This window comes from Cimex lectularius, unplaced genomic scaffold (genome assembly GCF_000648675.2).
Source record: "Cimex lectularius strain Harlan isolate CLEC.00 unplaced genomic scaffold, Clec_2.1 scaffold72, whole genome shotgun sequence".
Lineage (NCBI taxonomy): Eukaryota > Metazoa > Arthropoda > Insecta > Hemiptera > Cimicidae > Cimex > Cimex lectularius.
Genome location: NW_019392678.1, coordinates 1,093,711 through 1,120,525, shown reverse-complemented (window position 1 = coordinate 1,120,525; position 26,815 = coordinate 1,093,711). Strand labels below are relative to the sequence as shown.

The following is a 26,815-nucleotide window of genomic DNA, read 5'->3' as shown; positions in this document are numbered from 1 at the left end:
TGTAAATGTGCCTGATAACATATTTGTAATTTTGCATCCTTCCAGATGACTACAAACCTGATGTAAGCAGACTGCCACATTTTGTCTTGAGGCTTGCATGCGACGTCGATTGGACATCTGAGCAAAACTGTTTCGACACCATTTGCAGAGAAACAGCAAAATTTTTCAGTTATACAGACTGCTTTGAAAACGTGAGTTAATGCTAGCAAAAATAGCTTCAAACACATTTAACAAGTAACTTTTTTTATTGTATTATTTTGATTAAATTATCCTGGAATCGTTTAAAAGAACCTTACAACACATGAATAGCTTTTATTTTATTAGGATGTAAAATAAGTCTGTCACTTTTGTTTCAGATCTTGTATTATTATAAAGCATTTAGCTAATTTAAAATGGAGGAAAAAATAGTGCATTTTTATTGCATGATGGGTTTTTTATTATCGCAAAGGAAAAACCACTGCTAGGAAAATTTGTGCTGTTTATGATGATGACGTTTTAGGATAAAGAACTGTTCTTAAGCTGGGTTTCCACTGCGCAAAAAAATCACTACCGAAACGCTATCTGGGGTTAACTATTTCTACGAGGCGAAATAAGATTGCTGTTTATAACTACACAAATTGCACCATCAGCATTTGCTAGTATGGCGATACTTCATGTTAAAAAATTAATTAATTAAAATTTTTAAAAAACTAAGAAAATGCTGTTGGTGGGTCAAAGAATTATTTTATCAGCAAACCCCATTACGTTTTCATTTTTGCTTTAAGAGAACTGTCAGTTTGATGCTAATTTCCTTCCATGCATCTTCTCTCTTGTTCTTGTTCTGATGAGCTTTATCTTTAGCATTCCAAAAAAATCAGTAGTTGTGATTCTGAAAAGTCGAATGCACTCCTGGTTTATTCTCATACTAAATACAAGTGCATTTATGGAGCGAAATAACTAACACGAAACAATTTGATGTGCACTAAAAAACTGACAGCCGGTCGACTTACCCCGAAACTTCCTCGCGCCAAAAGTTTCAGTCCCAACTAGGTCTCCACAATGTGAGATATATTTCGCAATACAGTTGCGCGAGTGAGTTTCACACAGTGAAAACCCAGCTTTAAGTAATTTAACTCAGTTCAAAAGCGGAAATTTTGATTTGGAAGCACAAATGTCGCGTCCTTCAATCATTGATGATGACCAAATTCAAACTTTTATACAAATAATCTCACACCAAATGACACTGCAAAGATACTTAGCGTACCTATTTCATACTAGTGTTTCAAGACATTTGAGATCGGCTGGAGCAATATGGGTTCCTCCTAACAGAGAAGACTTTATCGGACTGAATTTCCATCAGCAATTCCTTCCTAGAACGCAATGTAAACAGTCCATTTTTGAAAAATTAATAATTAGAGATGAAAAGTGAGTCCGTTACGACAGTGTTCAGAGATCGTTGGGAACAAGCAGCAACCCTTAATTAACAAATCCAAAAGCCAGATTACATCCCAAGAAGGAAATGTGAATTTTGTGGGATTTGAAGAGGGTGCTTTATTATGCACTTCTTCTGCCCAACCAAACAAATCTGGTGTACACTGCATACGATTGGAGTGATTAAAGTCAGCAATTTGCCAAATTTGACCATAATTGGCTAATCGCAAGGGATTGTTTTCCATCATGACAGCACTTACGCACACATATCTTTGCCTCAAAAATTGTTAGAGGCTCTTTAGACAGTTTATTCCTGGCTCTGTAGAACTCTATTAATGGGGGAAATTTTACTTCATTTGAGGACTGCAGAAAACAGCACATCACTTAAAGACTTGACAAGTTCTGGGAGGACAAAATTACACGGAAAGTGCTGCCCTTAAGTGGCTTGCTCGGTTCAGAAGTGGAATTGTTGATTTGGTAGATGCAAAGTGCTCTGGTTGCCCTACGATTGATGATGGCAAAATTATAGCTTTTGTCATAAATGACCTTCACGCAACATGAAACAACGCAGACAATTTCACATCTTATAAAAGTGTTTCAACACATATAAGAGAAAGCAAATGGATATGTTTGTCAGAAGGATATGTGAGTTCCTCACATGTTGACATTAAAGGACCAAACCTCCATCTGTGATTCTCTCCTAAAACACAATGCAAGTGACTCACCATTAACAACTCCAAAAACTGGATTTTATACCAAGAAGGTAATGTGCATTTGGCGGGATTTGAAGAGGGTACATTATTTATTATGAGCTTGTCCCACCCAACCAAACCATTAATTCTAGTGTACTGCACACATTTGGGGTGATTAAAGTCAATAATTGACCAAAAATGACCAGTATTGGCTACCACTCACCCTCGTCGGGCCAGTAATTGTTGAAGCTTGGCTGGGACGTGCTACCAAACCCCTCTTTATTCTGGGCTCTACAAGTCTCTATTAATGGGAAAAATTTTTCTTCTCTCGAGTAATGCAGAAATGACATTGAGGAGTTCATTGTGTAAAAACCTGGGATGTACCGGGATGATGACATTTTAAAATGGATAATGGCTACAGGTAGTGGAACAAAATGGTTCATATATTGTTTATTAAAATTTCTTTAAACTGCCTGAAATTTTCATTGAATTTACCATCAAAAAATGCTTTTATGACAGACTTATTTTATGACCTGATAATAAATAATTAGAATTATGACATAAAGCGCATATAATCTAATGAAGCAATTAAGCTGTTGGTTGTTTTTTTGTTGGCTGAAATTTGCTTAGTGTGTATGTGCATAAACGAAAATACTTTTTCTCTTTGTGATGAAAGGTTAAACTTAAATAAATAATTCATAAAACAAATTTATTGCAAGAAGATTAAAAATTTAGCATTTCCAGCATACCTTTATTTTTCTATTAAGTAATTTATTTAACATTTATTAGGCATTTAAAGATTATTGTTTATAATTAAGGTTAAAAGTAAATAAATAATAAAAAGGATGATGTTTTAGTTAATGTTTGAAGATTTCTAACAGCATTATAATTTTTTACTACGTGTCGTACATCTGTTGAAATATTATAGGATGACAACGAATGGAGAAAGACAATCGAGCATGTAGTCTATCCAGCAATCAAGAAAACACTTCTACCTCCGAAAAAATTCGCTGAAGACAAGACGATTCTTCAACTGGCGAGCCTGCCTGATTTGTACAAAGTTTTTGAAAGATGTTAACTCCGTATTTTATCTTCAAATTCTTTTTTAAATAAGACGATTATTTTGAAGCTAATTAATACTGCAAATAAAAGTAAAAGAGATTTCAGATAATGAATGCTGAATTCTCAAATTGTTTCGGTTTATTTCTTCAAACTTAAGACACTTAATCACTCTCCGAAGATTGATAAAGAAGCATTCTCTTTGCGCATTTTGATCCAACGAGTTGACCGTACTCTTCGATTTCTCTATCTTTGTTAATTCCAGTTTTGCTCTTGTAATATTCATAGGTCATGCCCATGCCGCAGAAGATCAATACCTGTTGAATTAATTGTACATTTTAATAATGTGTTATTTGTCAATGAATTGTCAAGACACTTGCATCGTGAATTGATTTAAAACAGTTTTTATCTTCTTCTTCGGTCCCTCCCAACCTTGAATATTTATTCATGTCGAGCTTTTTTTTAGCTTCGTCCACTGGGTGCCATGTATAACTTTCAGGGCAGAGCAGAAAAGACGGAGAAAGGCGAGCTTTGTAACACATTTTTGGGCAATTATGAATATAGAAACCCATATAATAGTATTTCATCTGCGGAAAAGTTTTATTAAGGCTTCTCACATAAGCAATTTCTCTAAAAACAGGCAAATTTTAGATTATGATAAAGGAAAACATTCAATAAATGTTAGAGAAAAATCAACCTTAAAGAGCTGTACGTCCCTAGCGAAAGAAATGAATAATCGGGGTCATAGAAAAAATAAACTGATGAAATACATGTCGGCAATACATCTATTACGCCTACTGCAATTATTTTTCCATTGAGACAATACTGTTGATGAAAAGAGCCATATCCACACGGGAGGCCTTTTACACTCATCTCCCTCTGAAAAATATATTTTTTTCTTTCAAAATGAACTACGTGCACTGCGTACCAGTACTTTTAAAGGGCTGGTGACTAAAAATCTTCTGAACTGTTTCTTATTGCACTGGCTCGGTGTATCTTTGTGAATGGTTGTTTGATATTTTTGATATACTGCGAAACTCTCCTCGAACGTATCTTCAAACTGTTTACTTTCGGGTTCTAAACAGACTAGCCTCAGCTAAAATTATCCATGTTAAAATTGTTTTTGTATTAACTTTTTTTTTTTAATACCACATTTTACCTCCAACTGTAATGTAGGATTTTCATATATAATAAAATCTTCAAGGGATTTTTCCTGATTGCCTTTTGTTTTTACGTTTACATTTGATGCAGCGCTTTGTTTCTGTTTCTTCTTCTCTAGTCGTATCAATTTTGCCTTCTTGCATTTAGGTTTGCCCGCTTCTTTACCATCTTCTGAAATTAAATCAATATATTCCATTCACAATTTTCAATTAATTAAAAATAGCTTTTTACCTATTTTTTCTAACTATAACATAACTGAAAATAATTATGTATTACCTAGGTTTAAACTCTGTGTTCTCTTTGTATTTACATCAGCAGGCTCAGTTTCTTAGTAAATAAAAAAAGCAAATTAATCGACATTTCTGACATATAAAATACCTTTTTGTTCATTTGAACTCTTATCATTATCCAACTTATTAGTGCAAATACTTCCTTCTCCTGGAATAACTAGAATTAATCAAAAATAAGTTTAGAAAAGCTTTAATGAGGAACTTTACCTGACAAAATTTCGACCTTTTCGATGTCCTCCAGATTTAGTTGAATGTTTTCGGAACTGATGTCCGTCATAACAAACCCTAGAGAAATTTCTGAAGTCATTAAAGAAAAACTTTCTTTTAAAATATAATTTGCACCTTGATCATTTGGAACTGGGGTTTCGTCTTCTAAACTGTCGTTCGGACACTCGTTACGTTTTCCGTCCATGAGATATTTTGAAACTCTTTTTAGCAATTTCTTCTGAGATTTAGAAGGTTTGAATTCAGTCGCGTCGCACCTTTGAGAAATCATTCATTCATTCTAATTTGCATATACAAATGAAATTCAACTGTGAAAATAATTCTTAAATCAGACTAGAATACAGCCAACATAGTTTTACAGGGGCTTTTTCTACTTAAAAAAAAAAAAAAAAAAAAAAAAAAAAAAAAAAAACAGCTTAACACACTAGCTTATTAACATTCTGGAACACCAGCAGATTCATGAAAATTACCTTTGGAACCATACTTAATTTTACAATAAAATAATATAAAAATAAAAAGCCACATATTTATAAAATCTCACACGGTATTAATTAGTGTTTTGCCATTACTAGTAAGTCCTCAATAAAAATATAAGCACTTTAATGGTGTTACGTATAAGGTGCAAGGATAGACAAACCAGTCGGTAATGATCAAATTGCATAAAGTTAAGAACTGGAGGATAAAGCAAATGGTAGAAGAAAAGAAAAAATAATAAAAATGAAGGTTTAGATCAGGCTGATGGAAAAAATATACATGCACTATAAATTACAGAGGGAATAATGAAAAGAATTTAGGTCAAGCATTGTGAATATGAGTGAAATTATACATATTTTTCACACAAGCGCTAATTTGCTGGGATGGACAGAGGTAAGAAATATAAAAAAGGCAATTGTTAAAAGCAGGAAGTAGGAAGATGCCTTTGCCAAGGACAACTTAGTTCCGAATAAAGAGCATGCAAAATTAAATAAATTAGGTATAATATGTGTCACAAATTGTAAGTATATAAGGGTAAATGCTAGAAAAATCACTTGATAGTGTAGAGTGGACAACAAGTTGCCTTCATGTTTGGCTTGTAGCAGTACTTCCCACTCCTTCTCCAGCCCCTGTCGATGAGATCCTGGTAGTCCTGTGCTGTGATGACATGGGCCCACATGCCTAGAATGAGGACAGTTTAAACATTGAAATGTACGCGTAACGAAATGGACAATACTGTAATTCTGGCTGGTGTCAGTGGACTTGCAGTATCCGCAGGAGCCATGCCTGGATGAAAAGTAATCAACTATCGAAGGCATTCTGGATCGCCAACTTATCTGCAAAAGGTTTTTTTTAATATTTTATTTTTATTTTTTATAAATATATATTGGTTTCAACAATATACCCGATTGACAGTTTCTGACTAGACAACAACAACAAACATAACATGGCAATATTTTAAATTATTTATTTTTGTTTATGTAAAAATGCTTTATAATAAAATGTTGAGGTTTTAAAATACAGTAAAATTTACGCTACCTTTAGCTAACAATTATAGATTTTCTGTTTGATTATAATTGTGTTTTTAAATACGTTGGAGTAGATATTTGTAAATAATACATTTCAGCTTGAAAAGAAAAGATTGTTAATCAGTTCGGATTGATTGGTGTTGAGTTAACAAATAACACGTCATTGGTACACCACTGCTGGAAGGTTAAGGTACGCCTTGGCCCGTAGCCGTACCTGAACTTGGCACGTCTCCTTGGAAGGATCAGGTAGAGCTATGCCTTGGACTTGAGAATTGAGATGTCTAAACTTTCCGGGCAGTTTCGCAACACGGCATGGGACCCGTTGCTGATAATCGGGCAGATAATCGCCGTCCAGAGCGTTTTCTACTTCACACTGGGCGTATGGCTTGTTGCTTTGGATATACTATCAGGATCTCCTCGCTCCTTGGCTCATATATTTAAATATCAGGTAATTTGGGTCAGATTGTACATGATCATCCTTCTGTGGTCACTATTTACGATGGGAATTAATATGTCTCTTATGGTGACATTTCTGTTTCGTTTTGCTTTCTACCTCTGCCTCGTGAACTATTATTCTGCGGAGCGATGAACCTGTAGTTTGGACGTTCCCAATTGATTTGGGATGCCTGTCTTCGCTGGCACATTTTGTACTTTATGCTGAGCCTATCGCTAGTCATATTAACGTATTGTATCAATGCCAATGTATGCAATCAATACCATGTTTGTATGTTGAAAGTGTACAGTTCAAATTGATTAACATTTTTTTACCTTGTAGACTATTATTCTCTTTTAGATTTCTTTTTGGGGTTCTGTACAATGACATGTAACTTCGTCATTTCCAATTGATTCGGGATGCCTGTCCTCGCTGGCACATTTTGAACTTTATGCTGAGCGTATGGCTAGTCAAGATCTGGTTACAATTTAACATATTGTATCATTACCAATGTATGCAACCAATACCATGTTTGTATGTTGAAAGTTTACAGTTGGAATTGATTTATCATTTTATTACTATCTTTTTACCTTGCAGACTATTATTCCTTTTGGGGTTCTGTACAATGACCTGTAATTTGGTCATTTCCAATTGATTCGGGATGCCCGTCCTCGCTGGCATATTTTGTACATATGCTGAGCATATGGCTAGTCAGGATCTGGTTCCAATTTAGCATATTGAGTCAATACCATGTTTGTACGTTAAAAGTGTACAGTTCAAATTGATTAACATTTTTTTACCTGGTAGACTATTATTCTCTTTAGATTTCCTTTTGGGGTTCTGTACAATGACCTGTAACTTGGTCGTTTCCAATTGATTCAGGATGCCTGTCCTCGCTGGCACATTTTGTACTTTACGCTGAGTGTACGACTAGTCAGGATATGGTTCCAATTTAACATATTGTATCAATGCCAATGTATGCAATCAATACCTTGTTTGTATGTTGAAACTGTACAGTTCAAATTGATTAACATTTTTTTTACCTTGTAGACTACTATTCTCTTTTAGATTTCTTTTTGGGGTTCTGTACAATGATCTGTAATTTGGTCATTTCCAATTGATTCAGGAGCCTGTCCTCGCTGGCACATTTTGTACTTTACGCTGAACGTATGGCTTGTCAGGATATGGTTACAATTTAACATATTGTATCATTACCAATGTATGCAACCAATACCATGTTTGTATGTTGAAAGTTTACAGCTCAAATTGATTAACATTTTTTACCTTGTAGACTATTATTCTCTTTTAGACTTCTTTTTAGGGTTCTGTACAATGACCTGTAAGTTGGTCATTTCCAATTGATTCGGGATGCCTGTCCTCGCTGGCACATTTTGTACTTTACGCTGAACGTATGGCTAGTCAGGATATGGTTCCAATTTAACATATTGTATCAATGCCAATGTATGCAATCAATACCATGTTTGTATGTTGAAAGTGTACAGCTCAAATGGATTAACATTTTTACCTTGTAGGTTATTCTCTTTTAGACTTCTTTTTTGGGTTCTGTACAATGATCTGTAACTTGGTCATTTCCAATTGATTCGGGATGCCTGTCCTCGCTGGCATATTTTGTACCTATGCTGAGCATATGGCTAGTCAGTATCTGGTTCGATGTTGGGTATTTGTTTTCAGTTGATTACATCCAGTTAAACGTTGTTTCAAATTTTGTAGGATTGTGAGTTGTGCCCTTGGAATAAATGGCTTTCAATAATATGAACTGCAAGTGATTGTTGAATCTTTTTATTTATCACGGTTTTTTAAAGGCAAATTATTTTTTCCATAAAAATATGTAAATAAATGTGTGATGATTAGTGACCGTTAATCGATAATTATTCAAAAATCGTGAGATGCGGTCTGCTGTGATGTAAGTTTTAGAAAAACATTTTCTTTATCATGCCAATGTTTCAATCTTTATTGAGATCATCTTCAGGGCTCATAATGTTCGTTTTCCATTTAAACACCACACATCCTTGTATGTTGACGATTTCCAATTGGAAGTGAAGTGTAGTTAGTTAACATGTTCTTAGTACCTCTTTGCCTTGTGAACTATTTTCTCAGTTGGATTTCCTCTTGGGGTCTGTGGACCAAACCTGTAGTTTGGTCGTTCGCAATTGTTTTGGCCTTCCTATCCTCGCTGGCACATTTTCTACTTTACACTGGGCATTTGGCGTAGTCATGATCGGGTTCCCATTGAACATATTGTGGTGCAATCAATATCATCTTTGTATGTTGGCAGTTTGCAATTAGAATTGATCTGACATGTTTTTTTAACATTTTATTACTACCTTTTTGTCTTGTAGACTATAATAATAGTCTCTTATATAATAGTATCTTATATAATAAGAAATCTCTTATAAGATTTCCTCTTGGGGGTTCTGTACAATACCTGGAACTCTGTCATTTCCAATCATTTTGGTCTGCCTACCCTTGCCGGTATAGTTGAATCAATCAAACTTCCTCAACTGGAAGAAATCTTATTTTCAAACATAGTGAATTTCCAAGTTGATCGTGGAACGAAATCTATTATGTGTCCATTCTAATAATGGAAGAAAACTTTTCTTTTTTTAAATTATATTCTAAGTATTCATGTCAATAAAATTTCTGTAAATCATAATTTTCTCATTATAATTTTTTACCGACTTTACATGATTAACAATTTATTATTTTTCTTTATTTCCAGGAACTTCATAAAAATACCTTTGTGGTCGTTGGTTCTTACCTTCTAAATTCATTTACAGGGTTAGTAAATTTATTTAATATTTTAAAATATAACCAAAAACAAGCTTATACACCGTAATTTCCTTAGAGCCGTGAATCTGTGGTGTATTGTCCAGAGGACGAAGCTGTGCCTGGATTTTGCAGCGACTGCTCACTTAATCCACATGATCCTTTGCTGGATATACAACGGGTTGGTTTGTAAAATATATTCGACAATCGTTTTATAAAATATTTCCATTCTTCTTTTTGTTAAGGTATTTTCCGACAAGTCTCCCCTGGTGGTTATTGAATATAACTGATGCATCGATCATGTGCGCTTTTGGCGAATATCTATGCAGAGGAACGGAATTGAAGGCGATTCCATTATCCACTGCTCCAAAGGTTGGTTTATGATATTTGGTAGAATATTTTTCTAAGATATTCCAGTAAGATGCCAAACTAATTGAACCAAAAAACTCGACTTGTGATTTGTTCCTTCACAATTGCCTTCAAAGTGATCTATTTGTAATTCTATTATATTTTTATTACTGTTCTAGCTATCATCATATTTTACTAATATTCGTTATGATAGCCAATATTAATGTATAAAATTTAAGATTTATTTATTTTTCAAATTAATTGTTATATTAAATTTCCTTTTTTTTTCTTTTGACTTTCACTTTTTTTACCACCCACTCAATTTCCCCAAAAAATGTTTTATAGTGTTTTTAAAAATCATTTATAGAAAATTATTTAAAGGACAGAAATTGACAGTTAATCTAGAAATAAGTCGCAGAGATATTTATTGAAAGTGTTCTTTATTTAATTCAAATATAAAATTTAAAAAAAAAAATGATTCAAGAAAAAGTAAGACCTTGTCTGGAAGCTGACAAGAAAAAATCATATAAAGTCCTTGTGCTGATTGATGCTTATTTAATATTGAAAAATTGCAGCTTAAGTTGCATTTTTGGAGGATATTGTTTTTTAATAAGTCTTTTGTTGAGTTTTTCTCATGGCAGTAGTGATGAAGAACGTAGTCAGACTATTGCACGACAAGGTGTTGTTTTACTCCCTCCTTTAGGTTTAGTTTTGGTTTTCCAGCCTTTTTACAACCTTCCGCACTACTACCAATAATACCAATAGTCTATGATGCAGTCATCATTGTTGTCAAGTTCTTTGTTAAGGGACCGCGGTAGCCAAATGGTCAGTGTGATTGATGGACTCTCACCTCTTAGACCCCATAGTTGTGGGCTTTATTCTTCACCCCTATGATGAAATAATCAATGGAATCGTATTCTGGCTAATATGCAAGCTCATAATAAAATAAGTTCTATGTTAAGCTTAAAGCGGGGAACCCACTTACATGATGTGACCCGAAGCCACCCGATGCAAATCCAATGTCCAATTTTCCATAAAATTGTTTTACCCCCATGCACATCTGCCCAGTGCCTCGCAGCGCTACCCTACTCTTCGCTAAACGATGCAACCAAGTCCCCTACTGTCCAGATTTTCATCGTGTTCAGTCAACGTCTGTATTAACTGGACACTCATATTTTTATTTCAAACTATATGTATTATTTTGTTATATTAATTACAACATACTTATTTAAAATAAACCAAATTAAGCAAGATCAAAAATTCATGAGTTTTTATTTAAAAAAATTAATTTTAATGGTTTGGCAGAAAATTTATCCAAACACCGGAATACCTTTTATTGATAGAATGAATTTAACTAACAATTCATTACATGGTTTTGCTCATAAAATTTAACTAATAATTTATTTCTTGGTTTTGTTCATAAAATTTAACTAACAATTTATTTCATTGGTTTGCTCATAAAATTTAACCAACAATTTAATAAATGGTTTTGTTCATAAAATTTAACCAACAATTTATTACATGGTTTTGCTCATCAAATTTAACCAACAATTTATTACATGGTTTTGTTCATAAAATTTAACCAAGAATTTATTACCTGGTTTTGTTCATAAAATTTAACTAACAATTTATTACATGGTTTTGCTCATAAAATTACACCAGTTTTGTCAAGTAGCATCAGAACCGGACACCCATATTTTTGAAATTTATTTCAAACTATGTATATGTAATTTTGTCCTTATATTAATTACAACACGCTTATTTTTATGTAAACCAAATTAAACGAGATCCAAAATTCATGAGTTTTTATAAAAATTATTTAATTATAATAGACAAAAATTTTATCAAAACACCAGAATAACTGTATTTAACAATTAAGTTTAACTAACAATTTATTACAGGGTTTTGCTCAAAATAATGCATTAAGAACAAAAGAGATGTTGAGATTGTAATACTGATTTGTATGTGATACATGCTGTGTGACTACGTGGCATGCGCTTGGCATCGAACAGATGTGCACACCCTACCAAAATGAGACAAGGAGTCGGGTCACATTGCGTTACATTGCGTCGAGTAAATGTGTTCCCGCTTAATGCTTTTTACCAGATCCCTAAGATTAGTTAAAGATTCATGTGTTTATCTTAGGTCTTAGCTTTTCCTCTCTAGCGAGTAAAAAACTGCCTGGCAGTCCTTTGCACCAACAGAGGACATGTTCCACTGTTTCTTCTTTCTGGCAAAATAACTACACAGGCTTGTTCCTAATGCTCCACATGTAGACAAACCTCTCTATACTTTGCAGCATAGTCAGCTCTCCTACTATCATTCTAATCCAGACATTCTAAGTTAAGCAGATTTGGCATGCCTGTCTTAGTATACGTACATTGCCTAGTAAATACAGTTTTGGTAATTTGGTTTGCTGCGAAAGGATTTAGAGCCAATAGGTGTCCTGACTGAACATTCCTGGGCCAATTTATCATTGCCCCTGATGCCCAAATAAGGGCATTTTGTTGTTTCCCCCAATATTGCTCTGGACTTTACTACCAACGAGGTGCTTGCTTTAAGTGATACCTGACTGTCCGTTTAGATACTAATGCCATTGGCCTCCACTGTTAGCAGTCGAATGAGCCAGATCTGTATGTGGCCAAGACAGGTGTTTGGTTTATTGGATTTTTTTCTTTATTATCATAAACAATTTACGAAATAGTTGGGTTAACCAAGACCCTTTAACCCCCATTTATATCCCTACCTCCTTTGATCTTGTTTTATTGTTATTAAGATAATTTAACGATGGTCATTGTGCTTGTTATAGTTTGCATAAACTGTTGTCATTCTGGATGGAATGGAACTAAGTAAAAATATTGAATATATAGTTACCTATTACAAGAAAATGATACCTTGTCAGGTGAGCAACTTTTAAATTTTATTTCTAATGATTATTCAGAAATCGTGAGATGCAGTCAGGTGTGATGTAGGTTTCAGAAAAACATTTTCTTTATCGTGCCAACGTTTCGATCTTTATTGAGATCATCTTCTTCAGGGCCTAGGATTTACAAATATTGTTGAAATTTAACAAAACCATGTAGGACGTGGAAAAAAGTGAATTTATATTTTAAAAAAATATTTATTTGCATTGTATATCGAAATATCGAAACGTTGGTACGATAAAGAAAATGTTTTTCTGAAACTTACATCACACCAGACCGCATCTCACGATTTCCGAAAATCATCAACAAACGGTTACTAATCACCACACATTTATCTCTAATAGAAACTTCGCAATTCACACTTCTGAGAAAATCCTTCCTATTTTTCTCCCGTTTTGCTCAAAACGTTTTGTCCATTATCTTGACCATTTGGTGACATGTTGAATAGAATTTTGGGGAAACATTCTGATAATATACCCAATTTGTATTACAAAGCACAAGTTTGCCAAAAAAAACTTGACTAGCGCTTACCAAAAGGACGAATGAAGTAATCAACAACCGAATGGAGTTTGTCTTTCAGTCTACATGGTGATTAGCCTGTAGTTCGGTCATTTTAAATCATCCTGTTAGCTCATAGCTGTATGCCCACCACTGAATATAGCAATGATGATCTGAGAACTGCAACGATAAACAGCTAAATTGACTGGAAATGACCTAGCCTAGTGAAATATGAAATACAGTTTACATACATTGTCAGGCATCAGCTTGGTCATTTCAGCCCCGAGCGCATGCAAAATTTTAACAAGGTGAGTTGTTCATCATGCACACTCGATATTCAAATCAATAATCATTTCACCTTTATTTATCAAACAAATCAAGGAATCGCATTGGATGAAATAAGCAAAAATGTTTAATCAGTTTATTAATATTTAATTAATTCCAAACTGGTCAGGTTTATCTGAACACTGTCTTTAGAAAATTAAACAATGACTGTTGGCCGCTAATGGAAAAATATAATAACTATTTTTAGGAACATACTTTGCAAAAACAGTTTAAAAAAATAGTGATTATACAAGCCAAATATAACAATTTTATAACGATTATTTAATAGTCCAACTGCTAATCATACCACTTTAATTTAACTTCAATAACAAATTATTAATAGACTACAAATTACCTGATGACTGGTATGCTAAATTAAACTAGATATTTTAATCCAAAGCAGTTTCAAAAGGCATATTTGGTTTATATGACTATATATACTTAGTTTTAATATTTGTTTGCTAAAATTTAATAAAGAAAAATATATTAACTGACCTCTTTAAAACTGAGTTACTATTAGTTTTACTACTACCTACATGTGTTTATGTGTCTAAACACACAATTTGTTTAGCATTAAAACCATATTATTATTATTTTAATTGCATACCAATAACCAGTTGATCAACAAAGAAACAGATAAAAATAAAACAAAACGAAAGTATCTAATAAAATAAACATCACAGGAATTGCCTACTTAAAATTACAATGCAAAAATTAAACGTTTTTTTACGGCAACAATTCTGGTTTGTGAAATTTTTTCTATGATGTTTATCACACAAGTTTTTCCTATAATTAAAAATTATTATCTCAAATAAATATGAAAGTCAAGATTAAATTATAACAGGAGGAAACTCTTTCTTTTTTAAACAAAGTTTTTTTTTTACAGTTTAGATATTTTTTGTCCTTTTTAACTTTTTATGTATTTACAACCTCTAAAGAAAATGTTTTTACAACTTAGTGGACCCTATTGTTAAATGAATATTTGATCATGCCTGAAAGAGACAACCCTTAAACTTAATTATTTACAAAACACCTTCTTTTTTATTTAACTAATTTAGACTTTAATTAATGTTTAAATAAGAAAAAATTAATAAGGCTTAACACAAATTTGTCATGTGTAAGGCACTTAATGTGTAATGTATTGTGAAATTTAAACAAGTGAAAATCCTTGAGTTTGTTGAATGGCTTGCAACAGTTTGTATTTAAGCTTTTCTTTTGTTTTATATCTTGGCAAGTCCAGAAGGTTGAAGCAAGTATGAGCCACAGGCAGGAATTTGTCGTCGGAAGTCGGCTGAATTTTAATCTAAAATAATTACATTTTTTTATATTTTTTTACGTGACAAATTTCAATTTTACTTCACCTTAATCGCTTTCATGCCGAGGATTGGTATTCTGTCGGTACCAGTTAGAAACATAAGAAATTTCTTTTTCTCCGATAGAGGCATAGCATGAAATACGTCCCAGAACATTCTTATTGTCGGGTCACTGTTTGAATAACCGTTTTTATATTCTGTCGTGTTCTCCAATACGTGCCAATCGTAATCTTCATTTCCTGAAAATTTCAAGGGGAAAAAATAATTTTCTATTTGGTAAGGAAAAGTTCAATATTTACCTATCACAACAGCCATCAGTTCTTGAGCGTGAAACAACTGAAGGACTCTTCCTCCGCACACTTTATGAAAAGCATCGTGAAACGCTCTGAAGTGCCTCTCGACGCTTTTATTTAAAATGTAATCAATGTAAAGCTCAACATATTCCTTTCTAAAAAGATAAATATTAAAATTACTTATGTAAAGATGTGGAAATTATCAAGACCTACTTATTTTCTTGAGTGACGGATATGTTTCCACCATTCGGTTTCAGAACAGATGACTTCAGCTGGCCAAATACATCCCTTGTTATTTCAAATTTTAAACAGAAAACTTCTTCTATATCAGTGCCTTCGTATTCAAGAAGACTTTTCAGACCTCTAAAAAAAAATTTTTTAATTATGTTTTATTTTGTAGAAAGAAGAACATACTTTGCCAATGAAGGAGAATATTCTTTTAAGTCCTCAATTCCCACTGGTTCGTGCAGTAACTTCTTATAAAGAGCAAGAGGAAATGGCATGTAGATTATAGTGAAGTTGTATATTGCAAGTCCGCAAATTAAACCTGTTAATAAAGTAATAATTTTTTAATTGATTATCATAAAGATAATTTTAAAACACATTATTTATTTTTTATTTTCCATAATGGTATAAATATATAAATATTAATAGTTGACTTAAAACAAGGGGCGTCACACAGTGGGACGAAAGGCCCAAACTCTCTGACATGGACCAAAAATTAATTTTTTCTATTCCAAACCCCTACCTATTTGCACCCTCTTACATTTTCCCCCCTTTCTTTGGTATAAGAAAATGCAGCAATTTTGCTGGATACAAAGTAGCATCACTGTGTATATAAAAAAAGTATTAGAAATCGACAAGTGAGAGTTAAACATGCGCGAAATTATATTTATTTCAACTTTTTCTTGGTTTTCTAATGATGTTACCTGTTTTTTTCATACTAATGAGGTATATTGAAACTGAATAAAAAACTTAGGTCTAATAAAATACAGGGTGTATTAGATTGACATTTGATATTTAGTAACTTTGAGCATGTTTGGGTGCATTTAAAAAAAAGCTCCAAATTGCTCCAAAAAACTGACATCACAGTCTTCTAACTTAAGTATTTAATGAAAGAAATACGAAGGAATTATATCCCCGTTCATCCCATTTTGCCCACAAAACATATTGGAACAAGTGGCTTCTGCGGTCAATATAAATAATATTAATACCAACCATTGTTTCTTTACAGTTTTTATATTGTGGGATTAAGTAACAGCATTATTGTCATTCTTGGTACTAACGTTTTGTGACAATGTTTGAGACTAACGGTGATTTGTTTAATTTTTTACAAAATCCTACGGATCCAAAAAATTATCTAATTCTTAAGGAAGAAATGTTTAGGAATATTTCAAATGTGATGGTTTCTCCAAATAATATTATTTTATTAGAAGAAAAACTAAAAGTTAAACATTGAAGATCATTTGCTCAAAAATGAAGATGACACTTTTATGGATTGTGCTGAAGTACCTGAATCGCTATCGCTAGGAGAGACCAGTACTGATAATATGATGGAGTTAAATTAATTCAACACCATTGTAATTTTCTTTTCTATATTCTTTGGTTTATTTTGTATATTCTTTGGTTTATTTTGTATATTCTTTGTTTATTTTGGTTTTTTTATTCAATCGATTTATTACCATTCAATTTTTTGTAAATAAAATTTTAAATCATTGTTCTTATTTGCCTAGTTGTTTTCGCACCACTCCAATCACCAAAATGACTTCACTAATCGATTCTACAATAAAAAACAAAGAGAAAACGTTCCACTATGAAATATTTATGGAGGAATGTCAGGGTAAAAATGCCATGTCAGGAAAATCGCACTATTCGTCCCACTGTGCGTCGGTGGTCATAACGGGCGTTTACACAGCGTTCATCACTGTAAGGTAAATAATCCAGCTGTCCTGCATTTGAACCCGTCATAATAATAAGTGGGAAGTTTATGGGCCAACAAACAGCTGAAGTCATCGCCGGCCCTCTACGTGTTTTCCATCTTTTTCTTTTCTTTCGCGCATATTTTGTTTTAAACTGCAGCCATTTGAGCATCTCGATCTGGTTACTGACTCTCTGATTTCAGATATATACTACGTTCATATTCTAGAATGCTAGTCTCTCGTTTGTACCTCAGGTTGTCAAATACAGAGTAAAAACAAAACATGCAATACATATCTGAACCCGTCATAAAACGGGCTTTTTTTATTTTCACGAGCCAGAGGGTTGATATGTCCTCTGCTGTTGCGAACCCTTGTATAAAGAAAAAAAATTAATAACTTGTTATAATGGTATCACTAATCCTTTTACACGCTTAAGATTAATAATAAAGAAATTCAGTTTAATTTCATCCTTGACAGAGCCAACTTGCTGAGTGAGTTGGCTTTTTAAATTGTTTTCTTTGATGAAACAGTAAATTTTAGTAAAAAAATTAATAATTATTTTTTTTCTTAAAAGCATGGTTTTTAGTTGAGAAGATCTTGCACAGTCAGATGCTTTGGCCAACAAATGCAGCATCAGTTAGATTAGCTCGTCCTGCGTGTGCCACGCTCGCTCAACCTTCCATGATGGTCTGCATCAGTTTAACGTCACTGGAACGAAGAGAAGGTAGCGGTCGACCATGATGTACGACGGCTTGAGATGATCATTTTATTACTTTTACTGCACTACAGTGTTACGCCCTGACTATCCTCCCCCCCCCAAAAAAATAGAAAAGAAATCATTTTCAACATTAGGGGTTGGAAACTTTTTTTTTTTTTTTTTTTGTAAGAGGTACCTCTAACTGAGAACTGAGATGATGGAGGCCGGGCGAACACGGCGGCGGACTGGTGGGGGCGGATGGGAGTAGGCAGGCAGAAGCAGGCAAGGCGAGCGAGTGGTGAGAGACGAGACGAAAAACAGAAAAAAAGGAGGAAAACCAGAGGAACGAGGGACATCCTTTTCTTTTTCCAGTGTGGGAAATGGCCGTTCTCCTCTGGGAACAGGATACGCATCCGGGCAGGAGCTAGGAGGACAGACGTTGAGACGAGGCGCTCCGGCAAAGTCCAACGTGTGGAGACAGTTTTGTGTGTGTGTGTGTGTGTGTGTGTGTGTGTTTTAAAGCAATAGAAAGTTTTTTTTGAGAGGATACTCCAATTATTGTAAATTTAATTTCGTTTGCGAGGCCTTCACGTAATAATTCTATTGTAAATTAAATCGTAATTCATAGAATTTTGTTTCGTCTAAATTCAGATTGTTTCATTTTTTTATTACTTATTTATTTTCATTCTGGTTGTTTTGTTTCAATTTTTTTTTTTTTTTTTCCGGTTCCTGGTGAATGTCGGTCTACTGATTTTAATGATTGAATAAGATGAACAGTCGGATACTAACAAGGCAGCTCATAGCGCAGGGGAATCGCATTTCGCTTTAAGGCTAGAAGGTCCGCGGTTCGAGTGCGTTTGAGGTCATTTTCAGTGTGTGGAATTTTTTTTGGGGGGGCCAGAAGTCCCAAAATTGGGGAGGTAAACAGTCAGGACGTAACAGCAGAACTGTCAATTAATAGCTTCCTTGATATGTGGTCAACTCTAAATGGGCTATAATGTAAGGGTGAGCTCTAAAACTGTCATCAGAAGACTTCGTGACAAAAGTGTAGTCTATAGACATCCTGCATCTGGTCCTCTACTGCTGGATAGGCACCGACTAGAATGTAACTAATCGCAAATCAGCATCATACTCTGATACTGGAAAACAGAGGAAGCTGTTCTCACAGATGAGTGCCGGTTTGGTTTGTGGTAATTAGAGACCAGGACCAGGTGTGGTGAGAACACGTGGAAAATGCTTTGTTTCATGTGCCATGTTTGTCACAGTCTTTTCAAAGAATTATGGTGTGTGGTGGAATCAACATCAGTGCAGGCATGGATCTTTGACTACTCTAAGGTACATTGAGGAAGTTCTTCGGGAAACTGTGGTCCCATTCACTCCATTTATTGCGGACAACTTCGTGTTAATGTATCACAAGGCTCGACCACATGTAGTTTGAGATGTCACCCTTTACTTGGAGGATGAAAGGATCACCAATGTATCGACCAGCATGTTCTCCTGACAAGAATCCATAACACTTATGGAATATGATAAAGAGATAGGCTAGACATTGTTCTCCAACAAGTTCAACAGCTTCAAACCGCTTTTGTTGAAAAATGGGATTCTGTTTCACAATATGAAATCCAATTGCTTATTTACTTGATGCTTAGAAACTTAAGTCCCTCTGCGAGGCCAGAGGTGTTAATAAGCCCTATAAGAGCAAAGCTAGGTAATAAGTTTTAGTTAAAATTTTAACCTAATAACAATTAAAGCTAAATGATTTTCTGGTGTTTTGGTGAATATTCTTTCAAACCATCATAATTAAATAGTTCTCATACGAGGGGACTGCGGTAGCTGAGTGGTCAGCATGATAGACTCACGGCTCTAGACCCCACGGTCTTGGGTTTGACTCCTACCATCACCCCTGGCCCTTTTTTTTGCATCGCATATGAGATATAAGGTTCTTGGCTAATATACAAAGTTCATAAAGGCATTAAATAAACAATAATAATATATGTAGTTTGAAATAAACAATCAAATATAAGTGTCCAGTTTTTGTTATTGAATATATAAATCAATTATGCAAATGCTTTAATGATTAAAGTGCATAAATGATTTGAAGTGATTTAATGATTAACGAAAACTATTACTTTTATAATACACCAGCAACAAAAAAGACCTAGTTCTCAAGTCTTTACATTATAAATATTCATAATTAATCGAAAATAGCCTACTTACCCACTAAGTAATACATAATTTCATCTTCAAAAGTGTCTTCGCTAAACCAGATTGCATTAGTCTCCGGATCACTTACAAACATACCGTACTTTGGATCCAGTACCTCTCTTAGTAGCAATAGAAAAAATTCTTTTTTAACGCCTCCGGCATCTTCAGCGTCTTCTCCTATGAATGTAACCTTTGAAAAAAAATAATCCATTGGTTATTTTCTTTAGAAAAAAAATCATATTTAATTCGTTTACTTTTAAAGGTTTCTTAAAATCTTTTTCTGAATAGTTTCCCAGTTCTCTAATTGTATCCTGGATTAAATTTTCTCTGGATACGGACAGTTCTAACAAAGGCTGCACTTGGACAGGAGAAGGCGAAAGTAACAACATAGCTACAGCTCTATGCGTCGCTTCTGTTACTGCCATATGCATCTATGTTCAAATCAAATTATATTGCCATTCAATTAAAACTAAAAAAATATAAATAAGAAGAATCTGTACCTGCATTGACTGATCTGTTTGGAGAAGAAGCATTTTTGCAGGAGCATCGAAAAGAAACGGGTAATGACAGAAAAATCGTTTTCCACTCTGAAATTAATTGTATTAATTGTGTTTATTTTATTTTAATTTTTTATATTTACCTTTTCCATAGCCCACATTAAATAATCGACTCTAATATCAACCGAGTCTGTTAATTCAGACAAATGAAATGCTTGGTAATTGACTTTTGGCCCGCCGTTCGTCTTTTCGTTCACCCTCGAAAGACGGTCGAGAATATCCAAAGATTGCACCATTGCAGGGTCATATTGCAGTAAATCAAACTAAACATTTTTTTGTTATATTTTGTTTCGTTAGTTCTAACTTGAAACTTATTAAAATATGCTAAGTAATTTAAAGTTCACATTGTGCATGTTGATTGGTTCCGACGATCTTAAAAGAAGAAGAACGACATTCTTATAAATCTGGATAAGCCGATCAAAGTAATCTTCAGGTTGCATGAGATACCAAGCCTCTATTTGACACACAAAAAAAAAATAAATATTTATAAATAATTACAAATCATCTATCATCTGCACTCGCCTACTATACGAGCTGCTTCCGATCTAAGACGTAGGTATGCTCTTGCATACGGGCCTTGAAGTTTTGACGAGTGTCTAGCATTGTCAAATTCATGATAGTACGGAAGGGCCAGATATACGCGTAGCGTCTCTGCATCGGGTGGCGATTCCGGAAGGCTCGATAACATTTGACTCACTTGTTCTACAAACTTTAAACCAAATAAAAAAATTAAATTCATAATTTAAGAAGGTTAAAAATATAAATATATTACAATGTCTTTAATGGAGGGATTCTGAATTCGACTAATTCCTGAGTATATGCTCTTAACCAGTGCCATGTCGACTCCATGATGTTTAGAAGTACAGCAAAAATGCTGATCTTTTTGCATGAGAAATGAACCGTTTAAGCAATAAGATGATCCAGCAACAGTTTCCAAATACCTTCGATTTTAATTATTAATTGTAAAATTAATAAGAGTTGATATATGTTAAACACTTCTTGACCCACTGTATTAGTTCTTGGTCAACTTGAGCCTTTTTGCCAACTTTTTGACATTCTGCCACTTTCTCAGGAGTAATACTCCATATTTGTGTGTCCGGTGGTAGTTCCCGATAATCGCTCGGCTTTGTTTTACTCTTTAAAATAAAAATTAAAGGTTCTTTTAAGTATTAATTAGTAAGTATATTAATATTATAAATATATAATAAAAATAAAAATATACATCATTTGGCTGAACAATGACCAAGCAGTGATCTCCACCAGCAAATAACTTGTTGACTCTAAATTTGGCAACAGGCATCAACCAAGGGCCTTGAACGACTTGTGGACTGTTCGAGTTGATGAGTTGTTTAGTGCCCAACTGTCCGGCACCACCAAGGCCAAAAGCATACACTTTTCCTCTCGACGGTATATAAGCTAGTGTATGGCGCCTTTTAGGAAGGAAAAAAAATTAAAAAATGAATTTTAAACCGATGAAAATAATCAATTACCTTCCACAAGTCACTTGAGTCACAGTGCTGCCCATCAATTCTAAAACTTTCCTCGGAAGGATTTCATTCGAGGAGGAACCGTGGCCTAGTTGACCATACTGTCCAGCTCCGCAAGTTAAAACGCCTCCATCCTTAGAAAAATATTCAATAACTGTTATATTTTAAAATAAATAAATTAAATTACTTGAGTAAGAAAAACGCTGAAATCTTCGCCGCAGGAAATATATTTGACTTTAATAGACCTCAGGGTTTTAAGCTGACAAGGATAAATGTGATCTACATCTGAATTTAATCCAAGCTGTCCAAATGTATTTTTACCCCATCCATAAACAGCTCCTAAAAATGGTACAATAAATTAAATTCAAACCAAATTGCTCGATAAAAAAAATTCCAAATAAATGTTAAATTATACAGTATAACCCCTTTTATTAAATAATTTTTAGAATAAACCACCTGATTTTGAAATGGCAAAACTGTGGTTGGCACCACATGCTATAAGGGCAATAGGAAGTCCATTTAAGCTGGAAACCAAAGTGGGTTCTTTTACAGATTTTACTTTTAACCCAAGGCCCAGCTGACCGTTTTCATTGCTCCCCCAACTGTACAATTCACCCTCTGAAATAAAATTATATTAATAAGCCATACAAAATTCTAAATCAGTGTGTCTGGGTATACAAAAATTAATAAGTATGTAAAAACAAAATGATCAGTAAATACAATAATAGATAAAAACAACATACTCACTGTTTGTAAGGGCCATACAATGATTGTAACCAGATGCTATTTGTACAACAAAATTCGTAGCGATTGACCTTATTATCTTCGGCTTTGGTAAATTCTTTATCGCCTGGCCTGGAAGAAAATATCATCAGGACTATTGGCTGTGGAGAAAATTTAAAACCCACCTAACTGTCCATGAGTGCCGTCTCCCCAGGCGTAAATTTCTCCCCAATAATTGAGGGCCAAGGAATGGTTTTCACCGCACTGGGCATCTTTGATTTTAAATGCTTCTAATCCGAGAACTAGCTCTACAAATTGGCTATCATTACATAACAAAAACGAGAAAATCAGTTCGTCGGTAACGTACGAAGTTTTGTCCTTGTCTTATCATGGCCCAGCTGCCCAAAATCATTGCTTCCGCAAGAATATAGCTCCCCATTTTGAGTAACAACAAGCGTATGAGCTTTTCCACAAGATACTAAGAAACAAGTGCAAAAATTAACAAGATATTTTGGCAATGATAATATATATTTGCACTGTACAAAATAAATTGCATAAAAATATATTATTCTCTTTCTTAAGATATATTTATTTATTTTTATTAAATTTTAAAACAAACCTAAAATAATAATAAAAAGCATCACAGAATCCTCAACAAGTAAGTTTAATTTTTTTTTTTTTTTAAGAAAAAAGCTTGAACCCAAAATAATTGTAGAGATTCTAGGTATCTACCATATCTTCACCATACAATATTTTTCATACCTAGGTTTTAAAGCCAAGCAAGCTAGAAAGAAGAATAGAACAAGAAAATAGGAATAGAAAAAGAATCAGGAAACAAAGCAAAATACAAGGTACAGAAAAATATGCGCGCACAGAAAAAGGCATCATCTGGTTTTATTTGAATTTAACTTCAAAAGAAAAAATATATTTTTGAAAAACCTGTTTTACACAATGAAGGTCATGGGTATAACACAAACCTATATGTCATAAGCACATAAGGTGATTGTAAGCATAAGCATATACAGCATACAAAAAACAACAGTATGATCTCTGTAAAAGGGCTGAAAATCAAAGCACATTGCAGGGGAATATTGGGGAATGGAAAAGAAGAAATAAAGCAAGCACTGCCTGTGCTATGCAAAACAGCTTTATTGTATTTATTTATTTCAAAAACTATATGATGTTAATAAACCCAATACCAAATACACACAGGAGTGCTCCAAGTGGACTCTTTTGTTCCAACTTTGGTGAAGTGGTGAATTCAAGAATAACTAGATGTGTATTAGCTTTCCAACTACTTTAAATTGATCAAATTCACACATAATTAATAAACATTCAAAGACAAGAATTTTTTACAAGTTGGAACTTGATCTTGATGAAATTACGTAACTTTTATTCATAAGTTGTAGCTTAGCTTATTGCTGGTGAAGTTCAAGTGATAAATTACTGTCCCGTTAAATTTATAACAACTATTGAAGCTCAACTGCGATTTACCACCTCAACAACACTCAAAGGGTTTCGGTGGCCGCAACGGTTCAGGCGTTGATCACGGCACTCAACACTGTAAGGTAAAGGTCCCGAATTCAAACCTGGGGAACTGAACTTACAAATGGGCTTTTTTTCAAAAACACTGGCACCCTGAGGGCTTTTATGACCTCTGCTGTTGCGAACCCTCGGGTGGGGGAGAACACTCAAACCAACCTTCTAAACTTCTCAAACATTAATTGACACTATTAAAAAGTAAAATAATGCTGAAGAATAATGCAATTATAACTAAAACAAAGGAAGTTTCCTAATCAAGGGTAAAATAAAGTGAAATGATTGCTTTAAGTTGGCCATTGAATTCAAGGCAATAGAAAAATAACTAAAATAAGCAGCTATTTAGATAGGTCAAGCTTTCTTAATAATGACAAAAAAACAGATCTTATGATGATCTCTTAACTACAGTAAAAGGGCTGAAACCACCTCACAAATCAACTGTGAGGGTTTAGGCACCTTGTCTACACAAAATTCTAAAAGTACAGTAACACACAAGAAAGTGTTCATCCACTTATGAGGGGTTGCCATTGAGAAGGGCATTAAATATTTAGATTTTTTTATAAGAAAAATTGCAGATAAAGACATTTCATGCTCATTACACAGTCTTCACCATTGTAAATCATTTTTCATCTTCATTATCTTTATAAAATCCAAAATAGCTTCTTTTTTAAAATTTTGTTAGTCAAATGAAGCAGGATAACAAGTACTTGAGAGCCAAGATGTACCTTATCTACTCCAGACCAAATAAATAGGATGGCAATTCTAATATTGATTACAGCAATCAGCATGTCAAGCAGAGGGCAAGAATTTTTGGTGCTTAAGCGAAAGAAAACTTTTTAAAGAAGAAACAGAATATATGAATTATTTATTTAGTGGGACTCCTTTGTGCTACTCTCACCCATAAGAACAAATTGTCATATCATTGTCATGATAGAAAACACAGATTTTTAGAAACATCAAAAAAGGACAAAAATTGCACCCCACATTATTGAGTTGCAACTAGGCATATGCTGTCTACATAAAACCAAGGTAAAGCTAATAAGCAATTTTTTAGAAGACATGATTAAACTGTATTGTAAACGTAGAGTATATACAAGCACAAATTTAACTGGCCGCATTAATATAGCTTTCAACGATCAAGCATAAAAGTTCAAAGATAATTCAAGGTAGTAGGTAAATAATTGAAACAAAAATTTATTTATGGCAGGTGTGCATGGAAACACTCCTGAGAGAACAAACCAAGGAGGATAGGCAGACCAAAATGATCTGAAACATCCAAGTTGCAGGATCTTCATCCCTCAGACTACATGGAGAAATCTAACAAGAATTTATGTATTTGTACTCTCCTCAGTAAATGCTGCTCTCACTCAATAAAAATAATTTGGAACTGTCATGATAGAAAACAGGTTTTAGAAACTTGTCTGCAAAAGAAAAAATCGCATCACACATCATCGAGAAGTTGTGCCTAGGCTATCTCTGTAAAACCATACAATACCACCAAATGTGACTGTAAGGATGTATACGCAGAATAATAGTGCATATTATCAATAAATGATGTTTTAAAACTTAAGACACATAAGTAGGTCGATCTTAAATGGTTGCTTTGCATAGGTTTTGACCAACCACTGGAATATGAGCTACAGAAGGTAGTTACTTGACAGTTGATGTGCTTATTAAGAAAAAAACTTGTGAAATTGAGTATGCTAAAAAAAACAGACATAGGTTTTCATCTTAAACCTAACTCAGCACTTCTGCATACAGGTTGAATACCACTTCTAATTGATTGTGTCTCAAAGAGACATGTTTTGTGAAAATGACAAAACAGATTGATATGTTTTGGTTGATGCAGATATAGAACTAACGGAAAGTTGGCAGACAAGAGGAATAGTGGAGTGAAATGGTTGTCCCCGATTTTCCTTACTTGACTTGACTGTTTGGGCATGAGGGAAGGGTAGCTCCCTCGGCGAGAGGACATACTGCTCCTCGATGCCTCCCAACCCGAGTTCACCGTTGGCGGTGTTACCCCAACCGAACATGACCGTTATCGTTATGGTTGCAAAGCCGTCCTCAGCTAGACTTTCGTCCTGCCATGCGTCTTCTCCATTCATCTGTCGACATGACATACCTGCATTAAAAAAATTCTCGTAAAATAAGCAGAATGTTTAGTCATCAAATGGTTGGATTCCGTTCGAAAATGTGCATCGACGGACTGGCCTGGTGAAAAAATCGTCTTACCAGGGTATCCGCGTCCGACATTTATGCCTTTTCTTCTGATGACCTGTGTGCCGAGTTTCGAAAGTTCTGTCCCAACTGTTTAAAATGGCATGTTAGCTCGGAATTTTAAATTTCTTCTTTATATGGAAAATATCTTTTAAATTCTAAGGAGGTAGCTACAAGGTTCTAGATAATCTTGCGTGTTAACTACAAAG

The 26,815-nt window shown here is 34.1% G+C and overlaps 4 protein-coding genes across 17 annotated transcripts in view; 2 read left to right on the top strand and 2 right to left on the bottom strand.

Moving 5' to 3' along the window:
* The window catches only part of LOC106667043 (DNA mismatch repair protein Mlh1), a 9,400-nt gene extending 6,123 nt beyond the window's left edge, over nucleotides 1-3,277 (top strand). For all 3 annotated transcript variants that reach the window (XM_014394658.1, XM_014394657.1, XM_014394660.1), the window contains exons 11-12: nucleotides 46-191; nucleotides 3,031-3,277. In XM_014394658.1, the coding sequence (XP_014250144.1) occupies nucleotides 46-191; nucleotides 3,031-3,180 (296 nt within the window). In that variant the 3' untranslated portion in view covers nucleotides 3,181-3,277. The remainder of the gene's footprint in view (nucleotides 1-45; nucleotides 192-3,030) is intronic.
* Nucleotides 3,134-6,518, bottom strand: LOC106667045 (arginyl-tRNA--protein transferase 1-like). 9 transcript variants are annotated; one of them, XM_014394663.2, is made up of 13 exons: nucleotides 6,350-6,439; nucleotides 6,216-6,233; nucleotides 6,048-6,147; nucleotides 5,866-5,992; nucleotides 4,955-5,094; nucleotides 4,820-4,897; nucleotides 4,701-4,769; nucleotides 4,599-4,649; nucleotides 4,321-4,493; nucleotides 4,096-4,257; nucleotides 3,859-4,040; nucleotides 3,542-3,791; nucleotides 3,134-3,478 (listed from the first exon to the last, which is right to left on the bottom strand). In XM_014394663.2, exons 3-13 carry the CDS (start codon nucleotides 6,127-6,129, stop codon nucleotides 3,326-3,328), a joined length of 1,467 nt encoding a protein of 488 aa, XP_014250149.1. In that variant the 5' UTR covers nucleotides 6,130-6,147; nucleotides 6,216-6,233; nucleotides 6,350-6,439; the 3' UTR covers nucleotides 3,134-3,325. The 9 variants fall into 9 exon arrangements, with proteins under 9 accessions (XP_014250149.1, XP_014250148.1, XP_014250151.1 ...); XM_014394662.2 differs by having other exon boundaries at nucleotides 6,216-6,518; XM_014394665.2 differs by having other exon boundaries at nucleotides 4,321-4,490; nucleotides 6,216-6,518.
* Nucleotides 6,464-18,546, top strand: LOC106667048 (protein SYS1 homolog). Of its 3 annotated transcripts, none has more exons than XM_024225543.1 (6): nucleotides 6,464-6,787; nucleotides 9,513-9,571; nucleotides 9,639-9,740; nucleotides 9,805-9,931; nucleotides 12,717-12,809; nucleotides 17,753-18,546. In XM_024225543.1, the coding sequence occupies exons 1-5, from the start codon at nucleotides 6,617-6,619 to the stop codon at nucleotides 12,723-12,725; spliced, it is 468 nt and encodes a 155-aa protein (XP_024081311.1). In that variant the 5' UTR covers nucleotides 6,464-6,616; the 3' UTR covers nucleotides 12,726-12,809; nucleotides 17,753-18,546. The 3 variants fall into 3 exon arrangements, with proteins under 3 accessions (XP_024081311.1, XP_014250158.1, XP_014250156.1); XM_014394672.2 differs by lacking the exon at nucleotides 17,753-18,546 and adding an exon at nucleotides 15,660-15,742; XM_014394670.2 differs by lacking the exons at nucleotides 12,717-12,809; nucleotides 17,753-18,546 and having other exon boundaries at nucleotides 9,805-10,196.
* LOC106667042 (probable E3 ubiquitin-protein ligase HERC4) lies at nucleotides 13,748-26,815 on the bottom strand. Of its 2 annotated transcripts, none has more exons than XM_014394655.2 (22): nucleotides 26,622-26,815; nucleotides 26,308-26,511; nucleotides 23,215-23,325; nucleotides 23,033-23,155; nucleotides 22,872-22,979; nucleotides 22,581-22,742; nucleotides 22,312-22,463; nucleotides 22,128-22,258; nucleotides 21,860-22,067; nucleotides 21,646-21,773; nucleotides 21,410-21,578; nucleotides 21,160-21,346; nucleotides 20,982-21,091; nucleotides 20,721-20,900; nucleotides 20,581-20,667; nucleotides 20,335-20,511; nucleotides 20,093-20,270; nucleotides 15,674-15,806; nucleotides 15,473-15,622; nucleotides 15,266-15,414; nucleotides 15,015-15,205; nucleotides 13,748-14,956 (listed from the first exon to the last, which is right to left on the bottom strand). In XM_014394655.2, the coding sequence occupies exons 2-22, from the start codon at nucleotides 26,507-26,509 to the stop codon at nucleotides 14,804-14,806; spliced, it is 3,189 nt and encodes a 1,062-aa protein (XP_014250141.1). In that variant the 5' UTR covers nucleotides 26,510-26,511; nucleotides 26,622-26,815; the 3' UTR covers nucleotides 13,748-14,803. The 2 variants fall into 2 exon arrangements, with proteins under 2 accessions (XP_014250141.1, XP_014250140.1); XM_014394654.2 differs by having other exon boundaries at nucleotides 26,308-26,494.